At 44.5% G+C, this 23,994-nt stretch overlaps 1 protein-coding gene across 2 annotated transcripts in view; it reads left to right on the forward strand.

Moving 5' to 3' along the window:
• The first annotated feature begins 5,866 nt into the window (after window positions 1-5,866).
• Window positions 5,867-23,994, forward strand: part of LOC149467686 (rho GTPase-activating protein 11A-like) — a 43,035-nt gene continuing 24,907 nt past the window's right edge. Inside the window, exons 1-5 of one of the 2 annotated variants that reach the window (XM_089671303.1) lie at window positions 5,867-6,734; window positions 12,382-12,452; window positions 16,107-16,203; window positions 19,856-20,109; window positions 20,194-20,354. In XM_089671303.1, coding sequence (XP_089527429.1) covers window positions 6,594-6,734; window positions 12,382-12,452; window positions 16,107-16,203; window positions 19,856-20,109; window positions 20,194-20,354 — 724 coding nt within the window. In that variant the 5' untranslated portion in view covers window positions 5,867-6,593. The remainder of the gene's footprint in view (window positions 6,735-12,381; window positions 12,453-16,106; window positions 16,204-19,855; window positions 20,110-20,193; window positions 20,355-23,994) is intronic. The other variant, XM_089671304.1, reaches the window with a different exon arrangement.

The raw sequence follows: 23,994 nt of genomic DNA on the forward strand, positions 1-23,994 counted from the left end.
GCGCCCGCCGCTCCGCCTGAGGGCCCGAGACCTGTCGCTCCTCCTGGGGGTCCGGCGCCCGCCGCTCCGCCTGAGGGCCCGAGACCTGTCGCTCCACCTGGGGGTCCGGCGCCCGCCGCTCCGCCTGAGGGCCCGAGACCTGTCGCTCCACCTGGGGGTCCGGCGCCCGCCGCTCCGCCTGAGGGCCCGAGACCTGTCGCTCCATCTGGGGGTCCGGCGCCCGCCGCTCCGCCTATGGGCCCGAGACCTGTCGCTCCGCCTGGGGGTCCGGCGCCCGCCGCTCCGCCTGAGGGCCCGAGACCTGTCGCTCCACCTGGGGGTCCGGCGCCCGCCGCTCCGCCTGAGGGCCCGAGACCTGTCGCTCCGCCTGGGGGCCCGATGCCTGTCGCTCCGCCTGGGGGCACGATGCCTGTCGCCCCGCCTGGGGGCACGATGCCTGTCGCCCCGCCTGGGGGCACGATGCCTGTCGCCCCGCCTGGGGGCACGATGCCTGTCGCCCCGCCTGGGGGCACGATGCCTGTCGCCCCGCCCGGGGGCACGATGCCTGTCGCCCCGCCTGGGGGCACGATGCCTGCTGCCCCGCCCGGGGGCCCGGTGCCTGCTGCCCCGCCCGGGGGCCCGGTGCCTGCTGCCCCGCCCGGGGGCCCGGTGCCTGCTGCCCCGCCCGGGGGCCCGGTGCCTGCTGCCCCGCCCGGGGGCCCGGTGCCTGCTGCCCCGCCCGGGGGCCCGGTGCCTGCTGCCCCGCCCGGGGGCCCGGTGCCTGCTGCTCCGCCCGGGGGCCCGGTGCCTGTCGCCCCGCCCGGGGGCCCGCTGCCTGCTGCTTCGCCTGGTAATCTGCCCGGTGCCTCTGTGCCTCTGCCCGATGTGCCTCTGCCCGGTGTGCCTCTGCCCGGAGTCCTGCCCGATGTGCCTCTGCCCGATGTGCCTCTGCCCGATGTGCCTCTGCCCGATGTGCCTCTGCCCGATGTGCCTCTGCCCGATGTGCCTCTGCCCGTTGTGCCTCTGCTCGATGTGCCGCTGCCCGGAGTCCAGCCCGGTGTGCCGCTGCCCGGAGTCCTGCCCGGTGTGCCAGTCTTTGCTATCCCGCCAGTTGCCAGACCCGGGCGGTGGAACATTTTGCCCAGCTAGGACTGTTTGGAGCGTCCTGAGGCCGCTCCTTGAGGGGGGGGTACTGTTAGGAATGGACTGGCCAGCAATGGTGGGACTCACCTGCCTTTTGATCTGCAGTACCAGGGCTGGCCAGCGGGTGCTCCCAGCAATCAGAGACTCAACCTTTCAGCCAGCTAACACCTGGAACTGATGATACTGGGGTATTTAAGGGATGGCCAGACTTGCAGACTCTGCCTTGGTGTTGTGTTTGTCCTGGGCCCTGTATCTGTCCTGCATCCTGTTTCTGTTCCTTTGCTGACCCTGATCTGAACTGCTGCTGACTTCTCCTGCTCTGATCCTGGCTTGTGACCCTGACCACCCCTCTGTCTGACCCTCTGTACCTCGCTGCTTGCTACCTGCTGAACCTGGCCTGTGACCCCGACCATTCTCTGCTTGCTCCCCCCGTACCTACCTGCCCAATTGATATTGACCCGGCCTGCCTGACGACGCTTGCTTGTATGTACTGTTATCTGTGGGTGGTTGGTTTGGTTTGTTTGCACTGTATTATGTTTAGTATTGCCCTGCGTTTATGTTTGTATGGTTAGTGTTAATAAATTATATTGTTTATCACATTTCCGAAGTCTGCGTTTCCCTGCATCAGTCACACATCTCTGGTCATACCTGGGAGCCCTGACAGAGCCGTGCTTTATAAGCCGGCAACATACGAGTGACCGACCAATCAAATCCCCCTGATGAAGCCACGTGACCAGTGGCGTAACGCGTAGGGGTGGGACTGTATACGTCACTCGGAGGGAGTCAGTCCGGTTGCCGGACCACGAGCGCACAGCTCCGACAGTCAGCGGCGGTTTGGAACAATAGTTGTACTACCACTATACGCATATATGTGAGTGCCACCTGTCAGCAAATTAAAACTTTTAAAACGATAAAGCACCATGTCAGGATTTTTCTTGTTTATGGAGAACCGGATGGAGACAGGAAGACATTAGAGTGGCACCCCATGAGAGGAGATTTTTTCCATAGTACATGTCGCATTCCATGGATATCTCACAAACAGGAGTTCTTAATCAAGTAGGTTCCAAAGGAGGTGAACCGCAAGCTTTAATAGCCTAATTGCAGGCTATCTATGAGGTGAGCGCATATCTTCACTTGAGGGAGGAGGCACAAGCAGTCACCGATTTTATGATATTGAAGATTTCTCCAGCACAAAGTCACTTTTTTGTGGGACGTTATTATATTTTTATTCATATATTCTTTATTTCATTTATTAGTTCACTTTTTCACTGTCTTATGCATATTGTTTATTTGAGTGGATTCAAATAGATTCACAAGTACAAGTATTCATGTTTATCAATACACATTTTTAATTGTTTATATGTATTGATTGAAGGGTTGTGAGCGCAATACTTTATTCATCTTTATTTTACGGTTTTCACATTGGTAGTTATGTGCTAGAGGTTTGGGATCCAACAACAGGAATTTTCATTTTTTGGCTCGCAAGATTTCTTTCAAACAATTAATGCACACTTCTATTCGCCAATCATCTCACCAGGATTCCCTTACACCAGGTTAGGTTCCTAGGTCTCCTGTGCCGCGATATAGGTCCCGTAGTGGGGCACCAATCGCTACGGAGGGGATCAGGCTCACTAATCCCCTCTCCACCGAGGAAACCATCACCCATGCCAGGTACAGACCTCTTGCTGGCTGCTATCGCATTCACACCACTGCACTGGTTACCCATAATAATGGTAATATAGCCACATCTCCTGCAACCTCCTCTGCGTGTTTAACAATGTGGCCCTCTTACATCTTCTCTTCATCCCCTTTTGTACAAGCCCTGTTCAGAATACACCCTGTATGCACCCCTTTGTGTGAACAACTTCAGACCACGCACCTTTACATTTATTGGAACTTTGCAGCAAGTACAGACATTTTCAACAGTCTCATACAGGTATTCTATGGCATAACTCTGTCTCTGCTCCATCCCAGGCTGCGGGTCCATAGCTATAAGTTAATTTGGTTCAGAAAGTCCATTTTATCTTCTGTGGGACCTCGCCCAGGTACCCACAAAGGGGTTACTCTCCTTGGAGGTGCCAGCTACTTCAGTCCATAGCCCAGCTTGCTTTCCTTCCCATGTGCTACAGCTGGCAAACAACCCTAGGCAGAACCCTCCTCCCCCTTTTATAGCACACAGGGTAGAGGGCAGAGCCCAAAAATGACCTGGAAAGCACATGTTAACTTTTTACTAACCCCCTGGCAGCCTTCTAGCTAAAGTACAATATACAAAATTCAAAGTAATCATGGCATACAATAAACAGTTGTCTGTCAAAATTACAAAACATTCTTAATTTTGCCCCATACTGTAAGCAGGAGCCTACAACCTGCTTACAAACGCAATACCTGTGCTGGTAAAACACGGCCCTGCACAGCGCACATGTGAACAAGACCATTCATTCACAGAGATCAATGGAGCAGAAGTATAGTGATGTCACCACACATGTAGTTCATTGATACTTCTTCCAGATCCATAAGGGTGCTTTCATACTCATGCAGTTTTCCCACAGCGAGGGTGCACCGCACTGTGCCCGTGGGTTTTGTGCAGGTTGCCTGCACTTTGCCATAGATTTCTGTTGCATTGTGTGGTTTTATTGCACAATCAAAAAATGCACCCAAAGCACCCGATGCAATAGAAGTCTTTGGCAAAGATCAGGTAACCCACATGAAACTTAAGGGTACACTGCGATGCAGCCTCAGTGAGAAAATCAACACTGTACCAGTGTGACAGCACCCTAACTGAAAGAACTAAGGGCCACTGGATTTGAATGGGGTCCCCCTATGCTCTGAAAGGGCAGGCAACACACATTTTTCACACTGGAGTCAGTAATCAGTCCTTGGGGTATATGGGATGTCTGAGAAACTGTAGAACTTGAGGACAACTTCTTAGCGGCTATGTACAAAAATGAAGATAAAAACTCCTTGAAGAGCACTAAAGGCTTTCTACTGTTCCTCCTCAGACCCTGGATGATTCCTTCTCTTCACCCAGCTGTCTGAGGCAAGGGGCCCAAGAGCTGTCAATTTAGAACAGTCCCAGATGAGAGGCTAGTTGGATCCTGACTGCCTTGTCCCCTCATCCAGCCCAGGGGGTGTAAGCCCCAGTTCACATATATGCGGCCGTGTGGGCCACGTTTTGCACAGGCACAAGAGCCCATTCATTTGAATGGACTCCCGTGCCCTGGGGCACCCAGGGAAGAGGTCCCTGCACTTCTTCCAAAAACGCAGCCAGCACGGGAACCTCGGTTTCCAGTACGGTTGCGTTTTCCAGTGGGGGTGGCGTGCCTGTAGAACTGATGGCACCTGCCCATGGGTCCACATTTCTCTGTGCAGGTGGTGCAGCTGCATGGATTTTCCTGCGGATCCGCAGCGGCACCACCCGCACAGATGTGAACCTAGCCTGAGAGTACTCAAACTGCCCTTTCCTGTCAGCTTGGTGGCTGCATTCAGGCCTTTCGCTGGCCTGGCTCCTTCCCTGATGCTCAGGATGCTCTCCCTAAGAGGCGATGATACAGTGGAGATCCTCTGCACCAGGAACCAGCCTGCAGGCAGGCTTCCCTCCCTGGCTCCTCACTCCAGCCTTCCTCAATCCATCTTCCATCCAACACTGCACACTTCCTACCAGGCTCTGCCATATTCGAGGGTTGCCCTGGTCACCATGCCTAGCCTCCTACCAGGGGATTGGCTAAGGTTCCTTCAAACATGCAAATCTGGGCTTCTTTCCCTCCATTGCTCCAGAAAGTTCTCTTAAGTTTCTGGAAAGGTGGGAGGGCTCCAGAAGCTCTGACCTGTTAGAGCCTCCCAGTCTGTCCTGAGGTAACCTCACTCCCCAGGCTGACTCATCCCCAGGCTACTCAGCCTCCATCTAACAAAAAACTACCAAACTGACCTGGAGGTCATCACATCGGTTTTGGATAGAGTGGAGAGGGATTAGAATACCAGTCTGACTTTTTTTTACTGCTGTCTTTGTCTCCATTAAAGAAACTCCTACATTTTCGGTTGTCACCAAAAAAGGATTTGATGGGAAATCTTCCAAAGGAGACACTAGTTCTGGTGATAACCAGGGATTTCCATATTTGGAGGGATTTCTTCTCACTTCCTGTTTTGGCTATGGTACAGGAAGTGAAGGGAAATCTCCCCAATGGGACAGATTCCAAAAATACAGCAGACAGGTTATAACCCCCTCTCCTTACATTATACAAACTGAGAAAATAAACGAATTGGCCTTTCTTTCTACTAGAATGTCTGTACCCGGGGCTGGAGGAATAGTCTGCTGATTGCAGTGCAATGTTTTCATGGCTGCAGTGCAAAAAAAGAATTCCTGTCCATTTTGTATCCATGAATATAGGTGCAATCATTATTCCATGCAGAAAGTGAATGAACCCTTCATTGTTATATTCTCTGTAGTATGACCATTACATGCACACAGGGGTCACTGAACTCCCGGCTTATGAGCCATCCTGAGAGAACAAACAGCTCCCTCACATCTTCCAATCAATGAGAATTGTGTCTCTTCCGAGGGCCGTTTATCGAGCTCATGTGGCCGCCTTGTGTACACACCGCCCCACCCCCCTCACACTCACACACTCAGTGCTAACATTCAGCACCGCCCTTTCATTTATTTTGCAGGAACTGGCGAACGGCAGGGCAGCCCTGTTTCTATGGACACTAGGGGGCCTGAGGTTTGAACTGGAGCCGACCAATCAGAGTGAAGCAGGGGAAAGCGGGACGGAGGAAACGGAGTGTAGTGAGAGAAGGGGGGTGAGGCGGTAGAGGGCTGCAATAGAGGGGAATGTAAGTGAAGAGGGAACGGTAGGTGAACCGGAGGAGAGGACGGAGAGTCAGGGAAGCTAGTACTGGGGGGAGAAGTGATAGGAGTGTGCAGGGGCGCTGAGGAGCTGCACCGAGGGGACCTAGGCCGCTCTGTTGTAGGAGGAGAGAGGTGCTAGAGCCGGGAGGACGTGCAGCTGTATGGTGGGCATAGGAGGTGGTGGCTGAAGGGTCCTGTATAGGGGGTGGCTGTCGGGTCCTGTATTAGGAGGTGACGGGTTCTGTATAGGGGGTGAAGGGTCCTGTATTAGGAGGCAAAGGCTGAAGGGTCCTGTATTAGGAGGTGACGGGTCCTGTATAGGGGGTGAAGGGTCCTGTATTAGGAGGCTAAGGCTGAAGGGTTCTGTATTAGGAGGTGACGGGTCCTGTATTAGGAGGCAAAGGCTGAAGGGTCCTGTATAGGGAGTGATGGGTCCTGTATAGGAGGTGAAGGCTGAAGGGTCTTGTATAGGGGGTGAAGGGTCCTGTGTAGGAGGTAAAGAATGATAGGGAGTGAAGGGGCCTGCAGGTTGTTGTAGGTGATCAGGGCCTGCATAGTGTCAGTGTGGAGGTAGGTCCCTGGAGCTGTGTCTGTACCCTCCAGTCTGATCCCAGAGCTCTGCAGGATGAAGCAATCCCCTGACTATCCCAGGCTGGCCCGGCTGGCAGTTATTCAGCACCTGCGTTCTTATGGCATCAAAATTAAACACTGGAACAGCAAGCAACGGGCAGACCCCGGGAAGGGGTCATCAGCTACACCGCACACTGTGAGTACGAGGGGTCTGTTGATGGTGATTACAGGGGACTATACACAGACTTCTAGGGACTTGTGTCAGCGGGTGTTCCTGTCAATTGCTGCATTTTCCATGAGAACGTGTTCAGTTGCATTCAAATGGAAATGGCAGTATTTGCCAAGCAAAGGCTGCTTTTCACTCAGCTCGATCAGACATATGTTCAAAGAATCGTAGTGCTAAGTGGGTCGGTCACAACTTCTGAACTGCCATTTGTACTGCTCTTTTAGGGCTGGTGTGCAGTGCGATCTGGCTGAGGTCAGCATAGTGAAGAAGCACTGAGCTTGGCAGATCACACTGTTTCCTTTTTGTTTTTTAAATGACCTTTGTTGACATCTCATAAAGTTCAGTTGCCAGATTAACTTTGCAAGGCAGTGGATAGCCTCTCGCAGTGCTGATAAAACGTACTGCACCGTGTCATGAACCGGACATGTAGGAGACCAGGCATTTTACCTTATCCGTGTGGTGGGACTGCACTGGAATAGCCACCCAACGCAGTCCCAGAGCATCTGGTGTAAATATATCCTTTTGGGTTGTTTACTCCAGATGCGGTTGAATGTGTTTTTTGAATAAGCATAGTTTATAAAACTATAGTGCTTTTGTGTGCATTAAAAAAAAAAAATGTACAGAATGCTGCAATTTCTCATACATAAACATTCCAGAACTCGTGTAAACAAACGACTGTCAATACACATTGGTTAAAAAATTACAACTGCATATGTGGAGCTGTATACTGAATGTGAAGTTACAGTGTAAATGAGCCCTTAAAGCCGTATTGAAATCAAAAGCAAACATTTATTATGTTGCAGCTTACAAATTGTTAAAGAAGAAATATAGCCAAAGCTGCGGATCACAGGAGTGTGGTTAGGTTTGCACTCCAGTGACCCGTTTTCAGCCGACATCGGACTTCAGCCTGCTGTTGGCCGATGCCACAGAGCTGGTCCAGGCTCTAAAAAGATCCTGACAACATGGTCAGGATCCACCCAGAATCCTGGACCGGCACCTGGCTCATCTTCTGTGCGAGCTGCTGAGAGCCTGAACCAGCAGCTCCCTCCCACAGCTGGAGGGACACAGCAGAGAGCTGGTGACTGACAGTCATTGCTATCTGCACAGAGCGGAGGTGGAGAATTAAACTATCAGCGGTGTATGATTGCTCAGTTCTCTATGCAGAGCCAGCAGGGGGCAGGTGCAGCATCGGACTGATGCTTCATCCATCTGGGTGAGTATCGTGTGGGTTTTTTCTTTCTACAGCCAATAATCCTTTTTTGTTTTTTAAATGTGATGGGTGCATTCGTTTTCTTTTTTAGGTTTGCTTTCTTCTACTTTCACCTGGAGATCCAGCCAGTAAGTCTGTTGTTTTTGAAAGGAACTAGCTCTTTTCCAGATTTTTTTTTTCCAGGGACAGGGATGTTGAATTTCTATTGCCCGACGCCCGGGTCATGTAGTTTTTTACTACCATTAGCCCTGCTGCGGGAAAACAGCGGGCTCATCTGTCAGGTGGAAGCAATCTAGCTCACGTTAGATTGCCCACACACTATCGCATTCACGCTATAGGTTGCTGTTCACTGTCATTACTAGTATAGAGTTTGTACAGATCAATATATTGATCATGAACAGAACTATACTAGTGCCTCCTTTGTATAGTGTCCCCAAAAACGCAGTGTTGGCAAGATCAGCCCCATTTGCTGTCAGCACTAGCGTTTAGCCCCTCCGCTGTTTTTCACAGAAGATTTCTATTGATTGTGGGCCAAAGCAATTTATACACACAGCAATACACTTCTGCCCACCCAAATTCAACTCCTGCCAGACCATTCGCATGAAAATCTATCACAGTTTCTGAATTTAAAACTTTTGGGTCTAATCCTCAACATGGGCAAAAGAATGAATTGCAGTCATATTGGTACACAGACCTGATTCATCATATGCCCATGTTCTCTGCTGTTACATATTTGCCAAACATGGATCAGCAACATACTGGTACATCGCTGGGCTTTGAGTGGTTAAAGCAGGATGATGCCTGCAGCTACAGCTCATCCTGGTATTGTTCAGCTGGCGGTCAGCTTTCATGTAAAAACAATCCTAGCCGCTAATTATCCTCTGGATCGCTTTTGCAAGCTACTGGAAGGGGCTCCCCCCAAAACTCCCTCCGCCTTCCAAGGGTTTCTTGGGCTCTCCCATCCCACTGGAGAACCCAAAAGTGCAGCTGAAAGTTCTGCTGGCTGACAACAGCCTGTCGGAAACTGGAATGCCTCCAATCATCTCAATGGTCTAAGAGAGTGGTGGGCAACCTTTTTTTTTCAACTGAGCCAAATCTCGCCAAAACCACAATTGAAATTTATTTTGAGAGCCACATTTTTAAACTGAAAATACATCCCCCATATAGTAATTCATCCCCCATATAGTAATTCATCCCCCATATAGTAATTCATCCCCCATATTGTGTCAATTCACTTACCTTTGCTCCGCGCGTTCCTCTCGCCGTGTTCCCGCGCCGTTCCGGTCTTCAGGGCGAACTGTGAGAGGAGAGGAGTTCGTCACGCTGCCCCGCCTACATCCTGACAGCCAATGTTTGCCGCGGGCCGGATTAAAAGGTCCGCCGGGCCGTAGTTTGCCCATTGCTGGGCTAGCTGCAGAGTCCTGACTTTTGGGGCGGCTGCCCGAGAGGAGGGAGGGGAGCGGGCACCCGGCACACAGAAGAGCCGCATTAAAATGTGTAAAGAGCCGCATGTGGCTCGCGAACCGCGGCTTGCCGACCACTGGTCTAAGAGACTGGAAGCTACAAGCATTTCATCATTTCCATTTCGCCGTTTATAAACAGCGCCATTTTAAAATTGGGAAAGCATCTGATCACACCAATCTTTATGTGATCAGACGCTTTAAGGGCAGAGGAGAGATCTAGAATCTAATAGACCCCTGATTTCTCAGAATAGAATACCTGTCACTGCCTAATGCTATCACAGGTGATATTTTAATTCCCTGTGATAACAATAAAAGTGATGAAAGAAAATGAAAGGCACAGTGTAAAAAAAAAAAAAAAAATCGCCCCTATCCCCTTGCTCGCACGCAAAGGCAAACGCAAGCGGCAGTCCCATGGCAGTATGTAAACAGAGCTTGCACCATGCATGTGAGCTATCCCCGCAAACTAGTGGTGCACCAAAATTAAAATTCTGGTGCCGAAAACGAAAATTCAAAATGCACTTGGCCAAAAACCGAAATGCGCAGTTTTTAAAAATCAATATTTTTTGGAAAAAAATACATTTTGATAAAAAAAATATATCTATATATATATATATATATATATATATATATATATATATATATCTATATATATATATATCCATCCCATTTTTTTTTTTTGTAAAATATGAAAGAGGATCTTACGACGAGTAAATAGATACCCACCATGTCACGCTTTAAAATTTTAAATTAAAAGCTGAAACTAAAAGTGGAGAGCAGCTCTAAAATCAATGGGCTACCTTTTGTGTCTCTTGTTTAAAAAAAAAAAAAAAAAAAGAATGGGGGAAAATAGTTTGAGCCAGCTTGGGCCGACCAATTTATACTGACACTGGAGATCAACTGAAGCTGGAGATCAACTTGAAAATCAGTGGGCTACCCTATGCAACACACACACACAGGGGTTGGTTTACTGAAGGCAAACACACTGTGTGCTTTGCAGCAAACCTTGCTTTCTATCATGTAAAAGCAAAAATGCTTTTTTAATTTTAGGGCACAAAAAGCAATAACTTATCCAATTTTTTTTTTTTTAATATAAAAGACAAGGTTGCAGCGAGTAAATAGATGTCCAACATTTCAAACCTTAAATTTGCATGTGCTAGTGAAATGGCAACATACTTTAGTAACCCTATATGTTCTATAGGTGATGCTTCTAAAGCCCATTATAGGTCATCTGTTTAGTGAAGGAGGTCTGGTGCTAGAATTATTGCTCTCTGGTGTGCGTGGCAGTATGTAACGTGTATCGCAATCGTCATTTGCAGGCGTAGGCGCCCCAGCGGTTTTACATTTGTGCGTGTGTATATATGTGGGGGGGGGCTTGAAAAATTTGTGCGGCGGGGGGGGGGGGGGGTTATATGCTTGGGTGTAACTTTTTTTTTTTAAAAAAAAACATTTTTCTTATCTTTTCCCTATGTGATGATTTTTAGTGACCGGTTCTCTTTTTTGAGACATACAGGAGCTAAAAGGCCTGTAGATGGGCAAGCGGAGCCCAGGAGACCGTGGGTTCGGAGGCTGACACCATAGTGGGTTGTGTGGAAGCAAACGTGTGGCAGCGCTGCAGCCCGATATGCTTTGCTTCCACTTGACAGATGAGCCCTGCTGCTTGCCTGCAGCAGGCGGCTAAAGGTAAAAAAAACTACCTGCCCGGCGCCCAGAACCACATGTCCCGGGTGTCGGGTGATATAAAATGAACGTCCCTGCTCCCTGTGACAGATGGCTATTGGGACAAGACATGGGAGCAAATCCCCTTAATAGGAACTCTGAAAGCAATAAAAACCTGAAATCTTATAACCCCTATCAGCGGACATTGTATAATTCAGTGTTTCGGCCACCAAAACATATCGGCCCGAAAATAGCCCTATTGGCATTCTGCTGATAGGAAAAATTTAGCCGATACAGGAGCTGATACAGGGAACTGTGTGTACTGCAGATGTGAGGGTGGGGGGGGCGGCTGACACAGGCAGGACAGGAGCAGTGTATACAATGACTGGCTGTTACTATATGTCAGTGCCGGTTTTTAAATGTACTGTAATTACCGGCTTTTTTTTTTCTTCACTATTATTATTATACAGTATATAGCGCTAAAAGATTTGCTTAGCGCTGTACATTATAGTGGGGGACAGAACATGAGACAATACAGTAACAAAACACAGGGGGTCAAGGGCCCTGCTCTTTCGAGCTTACAATCTAGGATAGCTCAGAGAATCGGCTATCACTTTCCCCCCAGTTAAAAGAAACAAAGTTTCCTTTTAGTTTCTTTCCCGAGATAAAAGAAACAGTTTCCTTTAGCTCTGGGGAAAGTGACAGCTAATTCTGTGAGCTATAGTAAAGAAAAAGCTGGCAATTGCATTTAAAAATCTGCACGGACATGTAGTGACAGCCAGTGAGGGAGCCTCTCTGTATACACTGCTACCTCACTGTATTATACACTGATCCTCTCCCCACCCCCCTCCCCCCTACAAAGAGGACCTGTCACTCATATGCTATTACATACGGGACTATTGGTCCCCTATGTGATTAGAAATAAAATCATAAGTATAAAAATATACATGAAAGTAGAAAAAAAAAAGATTGGAGTCCCCCCCCCCCCACATACGCAGACATTTCAGTTTTGGTTCGTTTTTCAGCCACATGCATTCTGAATTTTGGTATCGGTTTCGGATATATATATATATATATATATATATATATATATATATATATATATATATATATGCGCACACACACTTTTTTTTTTTTTTTTTTTTTTTTTTGGTTGTTGTGTGGTTTGTTTGTTTTTTTGGGAGGGGGTTTTTTGAGAAACATGCTTGTTTGGTCATCCATGTTATTATTCATTCTCAACCTACTTTGAGATTTCTGTTTATCAAGCATAATTGTTTTCTTCTTTCAGGGTAAAATCTTTGGAGCACCTATTCTTTCCTTACCACAGTTGTTTATTCCAGAGTATGGGAGCATTCCAACGTGAGTATAAAATCAAAATGAAATTCACTTTGTTTCCTGTAGAGACAGTAGGAAGTGAGAGGATATCTTTATGATGATAGGGAAATTCCCTATCAGACAGTTGTCACAGAAACAAGTTTCCCCATTTGAAGATTTCCCCTCTATTCCTGTTCTGTTCACAGCAGAAAATGTTTGAATCTTTACTTGCTTTCATTCCCTGTCACATTGGTGATTTGGATAATCTGAGAGAGTGAATTTTATATATATATATATATATATATATATATATATATATATATATATATATATATAAAAATTTTTTTTGAGACGATCAACGAGAAAACAGAGGTGCAATTTGTAAAGTAATACCCATAAATCTTAGGCAATACAGGTGTACTGAAAAGGTATAGGATATGCTACAGTGGTATAACAGGCACGCATTAATGACATTCAAGTCTTGCTGCGATATGCAAAATTGTCAAACAATAGAATAGTTGTGTGTTATGTTTATACCATTATAGAGCGTTAATAATAAGAAACTAGACTGAGATCTCAGATGTTTTAGTCAAGTCATAGTCTGGGTATGAGTGTTTATTGCAACATTAAGAAGATATGGTGTCTTAAGGGGAAGGCAGAGCAGCACAATCTCTCTAAATCAGTAAAGTGTGTGGTGTGGGCGGAGTGATGAGTTATTTAAGAAGTGCCTAATTTGCTGATATGCCCAGGGAGGAAAGGGCACAGATTGGTTAAATTCTTGCAAGGTATGTTGAGTGAAGAAGACACGTTTTTTATATACGTAATTTTGCGCACCCGTGCTACCATGTAGCAGTTTTACTGCTATTTGGTGGCGCAGAAGCGATGACCATGTGCTGTCAAACAAATGCTGCTAGGACATGCCACAGCTTTCGGTGCCCTGTCTGGTGGACAGGTGACTGTCTTCATTGTGTTCCATGGTATATCTAATGTCTTGGAAATTCTTTTGTACCCATCTCTTGACTGATACCTTTTAACAATGAGATCACTCTGACGCTTTGGAAGCATGGCTAACATCCCCAGTTATAAGAAGGTGTGCACCCACATTATTTTAGTTTTTATGTTTACTCCACCTCTAAAAGATTTCCGTTTGTTTTTCAATTGAGTTGTTCAGTTTATAGGTCTCATTTAAACGTGGAAAAAGTTCTGAAATTATTTATCTTTTGTTTCATATTTTACATCACCGAAACCTGACGTTTTACAGGGGTGTGTAGACTTTTTATATGCACTGTAGGTGTTGCATCTCTAGCTAACAGGAATGTGCTGGAAAATGACAGTGCGCTACTAGGAAGTGCCAAAGCGTTGCCCAAACATTGGGCCAACAATTATGTGGAACAAAGGAATTGAAAGCTACTGCTGGCATGCAGGCAATTTAGTTGTTTGCACTAAGGACTGTTTCATACCACAATTTCTGTGTTTCGGATGCTTTTTTGCATATGCGTTTACACATGTTTTTGATGTGTACCAGTGTTTTTTTTTTTTTTTTTTCCTTTTTTTTTTTTTTTTTTTTTTTTTTTTCTTTTTTCTTTTGATAATTGAAAAATCTCAGGACAATGTGCATTCTGGTGCCTTTATGCTGCATTCACATGTGTTTTGCTGCATTCCATACAGAACAATATGCAGCAGATTCGACTTTTGTTGATTGCACTGGGCCATTGGTATACATAGAAAACACTGCATGCATTTTTATGCAAATTAAAAATGCATTGGACTGCATCTGTTGTGCACCACCCCTTATTCCAGCTGGCAGTTTTGGGGTAAAGTGGATTGCTAAAATTTGATGATATTCTTAAAGTTGCAAAAAACACAAAATCAAAGATGTAATCTATTGTAGCTTACTAACCATTATATGTGGTGGCTGCATTTATTTTACTTTTTTTAGGCTTTCCACTGGTGATCCACCTCCTGTATTAGGCCCTTTCAAATCCTTTTTGTGTTTTTTTTTTTTTTTTTTTTTTTTTTTTCTTTTGCGTGATCTACACACGTTTCTGCATCTTACGCATAGGGCAGCCTGTTGACTTCAGTGGGCTGCCGTATGCGCATCTCCTTTTTGGGCAGTGAGCTTTGTGTGTTTTGCTGTGATTTCTGTGCATTACTTTCATGCGGCAACATCACACCATGTTTGAGGTGCCATTGAGAATGAATGTTACCCAAAAGTTGTGATTCCAAATGAATGGGGCCTTAGAGTGCCCCCAATTTGGATGAATGAGCATAGGGGCCCAGAAGACAGCAGCACTGCAGCATTTTCAGTCTGGGGGAGGGAAGTGATATATGCACCAGATTTAAGTACACTAGCAAACTGAGTCCAAGCTCCAACTCACACTTGATAAGTAGTTACAGGGAACAGTTTTCTTTTCCGTTTTGGGATAAAGGTTTTACATAAACAGCTGGTTATTCTAAGCACCCCTGCCAGTGTTAAATGTTTTGTCTCATCCCATTAACTGATATATCTGCAAGAGAACTTGTTCTTTTGAAAAACAACAAACTTACTGGCTGTATCACCAGTTGTAAATAGAAGAAAGAGAGCATAAAGAAGAAAACGAATGCAGCCATCACATCTAAGCATTGATAAGCTACAATATAATTTTTTGCTTTTGGGTTTAATACACACATTTCACATTAATTTATATATAGATTAAATCAGGGCTTGAAAAAGCCGCTCGCCAAATGTGAGGGGAAATCCTTGTGTGGCGAGCACAGATGGAGTGGCTCCACCTGCGCTCCAAGCCCCATTGTGAAGCCGACTTCCGGTTTCTGACTTCTTCTTCGGCACCGCCATTACACTGGCAGCGCCTCTGAGGGGACAGGTGCAGGAGAGGTCCGCTCTCCTCCGCTGAGAGGAGACACCCGCTCTCCACCGCCGCGGGGGGACTCAAGAGGTCCGCTGTCCCCTGCCACGGGGAACGCGAGACATATTGGGGTTTATTTACTAAAGCTGGAGAGTCCAAAATCAGACTCCCTTCTGCATAGAAACCAATCGGCTTTCAGGTTTCATTGCCAAAGCTTCATTGAACAAGCTGAGGTTAGAAGCTGATTGGTTTCTGTGCAGAAGGAAGTCTGATTTTGGACTCTCCAGCTTTAGTAAATCCCACGATGTCTCTTTTATATATAATTATATATAAAAGAGACATTTTATTATACCTAATATCTAATTTATATAGGATATAAAAGAGACATACCTAATATATAATTATATACAAGGATATAAAAGAAACATATTATATAATTCTGTAAACTAAACTTACACCCTATTGCTATTAAGCTATTGCTGTTATGTTTAAATTGACATAATAAAGCTATAATTGTAGTTTTTTATATTTTGGACTCTTTAATCTAAAGAAAAATGTAATTGCATAAGCTTTAAGGGGACGTGGTTGGGGGTGGGGTTGGAGGAGGGCCTGTGCAAGTTTGGGTGGGGCAACTGGTGGAGAGTAAGGTTTATGCCTGGCTAGTAGAGCTAGACTCAAAATTTTATGTCCTGGATTAAATGGTTTGTTTATGACAGCCATTAATGTAAAAGGATGGGGACATTTTAATGATAGTCCACCTAAAGTTGTCTTTTTTTTTTTTTTTTTTTTTTTTTTGTCTTTTCTTTGCTTTTGAAAGAAAAACATAAACAAGAGTCATGGTACTTTGTTTCAGGTTCCTTGTTGATGTGTGTAAGTACTTGGAGAGCCATGCTCACACTGAAGGGCTTTTTAGGAAGTCTGGATCTGTTGTGCGGCAGAAACTGCTAAAGGTAAAATTTATCCCAGTATTGGTCCATTCGTCTCTTCACTTTTACTACCAATTTCTATGTTGTTGCTTATGCTTGAACAGTAACTTCTGTCACTACTCTGATTTTTTTTTTTTTCTCCTGCACTTACCTGTCATGCAGCGATGTTCTTGATTCAGATACTCCTATCCCCAGCAGATCTAACGTTGTCCTACGTACCGCATTTGCAGCAGCCCATTTCCCGTGCTGCCATCTTAGTTATCCTCCGTCATCACAAGTTGTCTATAACTATGAAACAGCCAGCGCTCCTAATATAAAACACTAGTGATTATAAAAATATTATTTAGAAATGTCAAAAACCAGAATCTCTACCAGTAAGTCTGTCAAAAAATACAAAGTGCTTCCAATTTAAATGCAAAGTGCAGTAATAAAAATTGCAACAATAAATACAAAAAAATGTTCACAATCTGCAAAGTGAAAAATAAAATAAAATGAAGTAGTGCTGAAACAGTGTCCACTCCTCCACCATAAAAAAGTTCAAATGTTCATCACCCACAACTGGATGGTCAAATAATATGGAGTTCTAAACAGTGAGAAAAATAGAGCTCCATAAAGTGATCCACCCAGAACTGAAAGTTCATTGGTGTTCCATTCACAATAGAACCACAGCAATCCTGTGCACACACGCTGAACAGCTGTAACTCGCTAGAAAGGACAGACCTTTATTGCAAAACAAAGGTAAAACTTACCTAATGGAGTTACAGGAATCTCTCCTTCTCTTACTCAGATCTAAATAACTCCACTCATGGACAAAGAAGAAACAAAGGGGGACACATAGCATAAAATCATTAAAATCCTTTTTACGAACACATAAAATCCTATATCACACTCACATTTGTTGTTGCCCTCAATAGTGTCGGCCCCAATAAGAACGCTATACAGCCTGAGGTACTGTCAGCTGTCGCAAGACATGGCTACTCTGGAAAGTCACCTGGAATCATGCAAACGTCAATGCTAGATGTTCCTCAATCATTAAAGAGATTGGAAAGTCATAATTTTTTTTTTAAATAGCAAACATGTCATACTAGCCTGCTCTGTGTATTTAGGCTTTGCACAGAACAGCCCGAATCCTCTTCTCAGTGCCAGTGCTCCTAGCTGCTCTTCTCCTGCTAAGTGCCCCACATTAGCAAGCACATTGCTCACTCGTGCATGCTTGCTCCCAAGCTGGCTTTGTGTGTCCATTGCTTCCCCCCCACCCCCCTCCCAAAATCCCCCCGCAATGGCTGTGATTGAAAGCAGCAGGAGCTGAGAGTTGCTGCCCATGAGGAGAGAATCGCTGCTCTCCTGCACAGTGCTGGATCGAGATTGGGCTTGGGTAAATATTAGGGAGATCTACGTATACAATGTAATAAAGCGGAACTTTACCCATAACTTGATTCAAAAATGTTTTTTAGCAAGGAACATGCATTTCACCTTGAAGAAGAACTCCATTAGTGCACCCCCTACACAAAACACTGAACAGTTAGCAACATTTTAAAAATCCTTACCATTTAGGAGAAAAGTCTAATTGAATTTACATGACCTCATCTCTAATTCAAAAGAGAACAGCATCTGCTCTGCCAAGGAAGAGGTGTAACAGCTGGGATTACATCATATTCTCTCCTCTCTCTGCAGTAAAAGGAAACTAAAGTTCCCTTCAACCACAGGGAATTGTAATGAATATGGGTGGGTACACTAGGCCTGTACATGTTCAATGTGTCTGACAGCCTTGGTCCGCCCACTACTGCAAGTGGGGCTGAATTACATCACTGCTTCTTGGAGAAAGAACTACAGAAGAGATGTGGCTGGGGGAATAGGAGGCATAGCTGCCACTGATCTTACAAACCGGAAACCAAAGAGAATTAACAGTTGGATTTGAAAATTAATAGGCTATTTCAGAGAAACTGAGTGAGCCAAAAGATGGATGACATATTCAGTGAAGATGGGAAATCAGCAACACGGACCTGTAAAGAAGTTTTTGCTTAAGAGTTTTGCGTTAATTATGCTACCAAAATTGGTGTGTGCTGTAATATATTTTCAGCATTGTCTGTCTCTTCTGGCCAAAGGCTGCCATTTTGTTGAAGCCCAGAGTCCTGAGCAGCAGCAAATCTTTACGTTGTCAGCAGATCGGCGTCTAAAAATTTGGAACAGTGCTTAAAAATAGAGAACTTAGCATGTGCAGTGTTACTGGATTTTAACCGCTTCCATACCGGGCACTTTTACCTCCTTCCTGCCCAAGCCATTTTCAGGTTTCAGCGCTCTCACACTTTGAATTACAATTGCGCGGTCATACAACCTTGTACCCTAACTAAAATTTTATCATTTTCTTCACACAACTAGAGCTTTCTTTTGGTGGTATTTAATCACTGCTGGGGTTTTTATTGTTTGCTAAATTAACAAAAAAAGACCGAAAAATTTTGGGAAAAAACACGTTTTTCTTTGTTTCTGTTGTAAAAGTTTGCAAATAAATAATTGTTCTTCATAAATTTAGGCCAAGATGTATTCTGCTACATGTCTTTGGTGAAAATAACCCAAATTAGAATGTATTATTTAGTTTGTAGGAAAGTTATAGAGTTCACAAATTATGGTATAGATCTGAATATTGATCAATCCTGAAGTACTGACAGCCAATCTAATTTCTTGAGGTCCAAGAATGTCAGAACAGTACAGATATCCTCCAAATGACCCCTTTTTACAAAGTAGACAGTCCGACGTATTTCATAAGAGGCATGGCAAGTTTTTTTGAAGTTGTCACTTTTTTGTCATTTTTCGAAAAATGAAAAAATTTTATTTTCACTTTTTTTTTTTTTTTTTTTTATATAATGTCACCAGTGCAGTACAGACAGCGTCACCATATAACTAGCATGGCGGTGATCAGGAACACTAGTGACGGGTATGAAAAAAAAAATTAATTTTTTATTTTTAATTTTTTATTACATTTTCTTTTTTTTTTTCATATTTCACTATGACCAAAGTAGTACAATGTTACCATAGTAACATTGTACTACTTTGGGGAAGTGATCAGTAATTTTTTTTTTTTTAACACAATTTGCTAATAGCAAAGAATTCCTTTGCTATAAGCAAGCATTTACCTGAATGACATCGATTCATTCAGGGTTTGTTTTTTTTTTTGTGCTTAGCTGTGATTTGGCCACGGCTAATCACATGACACAGCTGGGCTGTGATTGGCCCAGCTTGTGCATGTGATCGCTGTGACCATTCACAGCTAGACACTAGTATACAATGGATGGCATGAAAGGAAGCCATCCATTGTATACAACTGTCATGTGACCTGCTGTGATTGGTCACAGCAGGTCACATGGTACCAGCAACGGGGCCGGTACTCAGATCTGTCATCGGCCATGTCCGAGGTACACGGCCGGTGACAGATCGCGCGGCTCTGCGGGCATACAAACTTCACATGCTTGAAAGGACGCCATATGGCATCCACCCGGAGGGACGAGGGGTTTTTCAGGCCACCATCTGCAGCTATACCTGCAAAAGGGGTCATCCTGAATCAATCTAGCAGGACTCCATTTTCTGACTAAAGTTTCACTTGAAGGCAAAAAAACCTTCAGCCTTTAGAACCACTTTCATTTCTGTTGGGATTTTTTTTTTGTCTCTCTGCTTTCTATAGGCTAAGCTTGATGGAGGTGATAGTGATCTCATGGATGCTCTTCCCTGTGATGTGGCTGGTATTCTCAAGCAGTTTTTCCGAGAGTTACCAGAACCCATACTTCCTGCAGATCTCCAGGATGTGCTGTGCAAGGCCCAGCAATTGAGCCATGATGAGAAGACCTCTGCAACCATTCTGATATCTTGCCTAATGCATGAAAGGGCAGTTTCTATCCTGCGTTACTTTTTTAACTTTCTGCAGAATGTCTCTATGAGGTAAGAAATATCAGTTTTTGGTAGATTTGGTTATAAAAATACTTATGGTGTACCTTTTTTATTAATGATTAATGTGGCCTGCAGGTCTGACACCAACAGAATGAACAGCAGTAACCTGGCTGTGATATTTGCTCCTAACCTTCTACAGACAGGGGACAGTGAAAAGATTTCTTCAAGCACAGAAAAGAAGCTGCGTGTTCAGGCAGCAATAGTGCAAACACTGATAGACCAGGCATCTGATATAGGTGAGATCTAAGGTTTAATTGTAACTATGATATGCTATTGATTTTTTTTTTGGGGGGGTATTAAGTATACAAAATGTGTTTTTCACTTGTTTAAAGTAATCTGAATGTGAGGTTCTTAGCATGGCTGTTAAAAAAAAAAAAAAAAAAAAAAAAAAAAGTAGAAAAAGGGCCATCTGGGTTAGAGATAAAATCAGACTTTAGTGGTTAAAGTATTACTAAACCCATGACCTGCATTCCCTATATCTGGTCTCCCACAGTACACAGAACATGGAAGTGCAATTATTTTAGTAAATATAAACTGCTAAATACTAGTTGTGCACTGAAATTAAAATTCTGGTACTGAAAATGAAAATTCTTAGTGCACTTGGCCGAAAACCAAAATGCGCAGTTTTTTTAAAAATGAAATATATTTTTTGGAAAAAAATACACTTTGATTAAAAAAAACTATAATATACCCCAATTTTTTTGTAAAATATGAGAGGATTTTACGGTGATTAGATATCCAACATGTCACGCTTTAAAATTGGGCACCCTCGTGGAATCAACTTTAATAATTTCTACAAGTTAGCAGTGTAAAGTTAGAGAGGTCTACTGCGAGAATTGTTTATTTCAGGTACTTATATAGCGCAGTCAATTTACGCAGCGCTTTACATATATATTATACATTCACATCAGTCCCTAACCCTCAAGGGGTGTACAATCTAAGGTCCCTAACTCACATTCATACATACATACATATACTATACTATTCATACATAAATATACTACAATTTAGACAGGATCCAATTCACCTACCAGCATGTCTTTGGAGTGTGGGAGGAAACCGGAGTATCGGGAGGAAACCCACGCAGGCACAGGGAGAACATGCAAACTCTAGGTAGGAGGTGCCGTGGCTGGGATTCGAACCAATGACCCTAGTACTGCCGGGCGGAAGTGCTAACCATTTAGCCACTGTGCTGCCCCATTGCTCTTGCTCTGCTGTTCCTGGCGATACTTCACGTGTGTGTTTTGAACACCATTTACATATGTGGGCATGGCCTACGTATGTGTTCACCACTATGTGGGGGTACGGGGGCAATTTAAATTTTTTTTTTTTTTTTTTTTTTTTTTTTTTTTAATGTATTTAATGTGGTGTTTTTTTTTGGGTTGTTTTGGGGTTTTTTTTTTTTTTTTTTTTTTTTTGCACTATCCCTTAAAAAAAAATGTAAGCCTTTTTATTCTTATAACAAGAAATGCATGCATCCCTTGTGATAGAAATAATTAGTGACAGGTCCTCTTTATGGAGAGATATGGGGTCAATAAGATCCCACATCTCTCTTCTGCAATGTAAAGCATTGGATCAAAAAAAAGCATTGATCTAGTGCTTTTAAAAAATGGCTAGAACCGGAAGTGACATCGCTCCGTTCCTCCAAGAGCATAGAGATGAGTGGAGACCATCTGTCCTTCACTAATCTCTATGCCCAGCACTGGGATCGTTCAATGGTTTCTCAGGTAAGGCTGAGAACTACCGAGGGGCGGGGTTTTTTTCGGCACCTGTATAGATGCTTTTTCTTTTTTTCATGACAGCCGAAAGGAGTGTTTTTTGCCCAAAATGTTTTGGCCACTGAAATTTCGGTGCATCCCTACTAAATACCTTTTCTCATCAGCAGTTACAGTAGTCTGGTGACTTCAGCTGAGCACTGGTTAAAGCTTGTAGGAGGAGTTTTCTTTCTTCTCTAGGAGGATGCAAAACCCCTCACCTCTGTCTGAACAGTGCTGATTGGCCCTGTGCTGATCACATGCACTCTCCCACGAAAAAAAAAAAAACCTCAATAGCAATACTCACTAAACTGAGCATGTGCAGAAGGGCTACTGGTTCAGTCTGTCTTATTAGCGTGGACATTTGAACAAGAGGAGGGGAGAAAAGAAAGGATCAAACAGCCTTTTTACACAGTGCAGAGGATTAACCTCTTAGGTTCCACAGTGAGTATAACAAGCATGCTTTACTGCATATTCAGACTGATTTTACTGCTCTGGGTTTAGTAACACTTTATTTCATGTATAGTATTAGCAGTGAGCCTCCATAAACTAAACTCCACAATGCCCCATTTGCTAGTGTGTGTACTGAGCTCACTTCAGCTCAGGTCCAGGGGCGGACTGACCATTTGAAAACTCGGGCACTGCCCGAGGGCCCGGGGTCAGTAGGGGGCCCCATGAGATGCCCCTGGTACCTCTTTTCATAGGCTTTTTTGAGTTTGGGCAAGAACACAGGGGCCCCATGATCCTCTATTGCCCGGGGGCCCCATGAGTTGCCAGTCCGCCCCTGCTCAGGTCATCCATTCCTATTGTCTTGTGGGTAGTGTGTTTGGTGGAGTTTGAAATGCTCAACCTTTGGAACTGTGATGCATCATAGAACCATTCATAAATAAGAAAGTATGACAATTATCCAGTAAAGCTTAATTCCAACGTTTCTTTTCGTTAGAAACGAATGGAGTTATCAATACCAGAACAGATTATACCTCTATACCATGTTGCTCTGTTGTCTGCAGATCCCCTGATATTCTGGGTTTAGTTGTTGTTTTGTGTCATGTGACATACTGCATATCCTGTTGAGAGATATTTTCCTTTCACAGCCACTACCTGCAGTGAGCAGAGTCTGTACACGGTCAGCATGGCAAAGCACGCATTTTCTGAATGGGTTGCCGTGCACTCAGAAACATGGAAATGCAAACTCAGTGTTAATGGCACCGTGAGAGCAACGAGCGCTTGGTGGGCATTGCTGTTCTGGTTGCGCAAACAAGCATGCATGAGTATCTGGGGCTCATCTTAGATATAGCTCAAGCCAGAGCTTTTCTACCTTAGTGGAAATGTCCAACTCTTCATTCCAGGAGTCACTTGAATCTCTACTTTTGCTTAGGAATTCTGATATTGATGGCAGCTTCCTTTGTAGCAGCTCCATTTGCCCAGTTCCATTGCAGACTATTACAACTCCACATCCTGTCATCATGGGGCAAGTTGATTCAGTTGTTGGACAGATAAACTGGCCTGTCACTAGGTGGATATGGTACTCCAGTCTAATCAGCTGCCTGGCAGATGCTCCCTGGGCTTGTTAAGATCACCTGGATTTTCTGACCCAAGGACTCTTCCTTAGACTTGGATTCCCTCCAGCTCCCTCTACCCGCTAGCTCCCTCAGCTTTCTCAGTCTCCCAGATCCTCTCTTCTCCCAGACCCTCTTAGCTGTCCTGACTTACCCAGTCCTTGGGCAAGGAATCCCCCTCACAGGGGATGCAGTCTTCAACAGGAACACCCAGCCCTCCTGACAGGGCTCTGTCTGCAAATGGCAGCAACTGGCCTTAGCTATTCTCAGACTTGATTTATAACAAACCTACACACCTGTGTACTCATAGAGGCCACAGATGTCAAGAAGGTTCCATGTTGTTCAAGACACTTTAAAAACCTTCATGCTCCAAGCCCCAGTGTGAAACTTCCAAACCTGGAGAAAACAAAAAGTAGTCTAGAACTTCACATTAAGCCTGAATTCTGAATCCTGTGTCATTTCTAACTTTATTTTTTTAAGCAGAGCCTCGCCTCGCAGGTTCTAGTCACTTCTTTTTTTTTTTTTTTTTCTTTTTCCAGTGTCCAAGTCCTCCTGTACGCAGC

This window comes from Staurois parvus, unplaced genomic scaffold (assembly GCF_062004578.1).
Source record: "Staurois parvus isolate SC_StPar_1 unplaced genomic scaffold, SC_StPar_1.0 ptg000104l, whole genome shotgun sequence".
NCBI classification, from domain to species: domain Eukaryota; kingdom Metazoa; phylum Chordata; class Amphibia; order Anura; family Ranidae; genus Staurois; species Staurois parvus.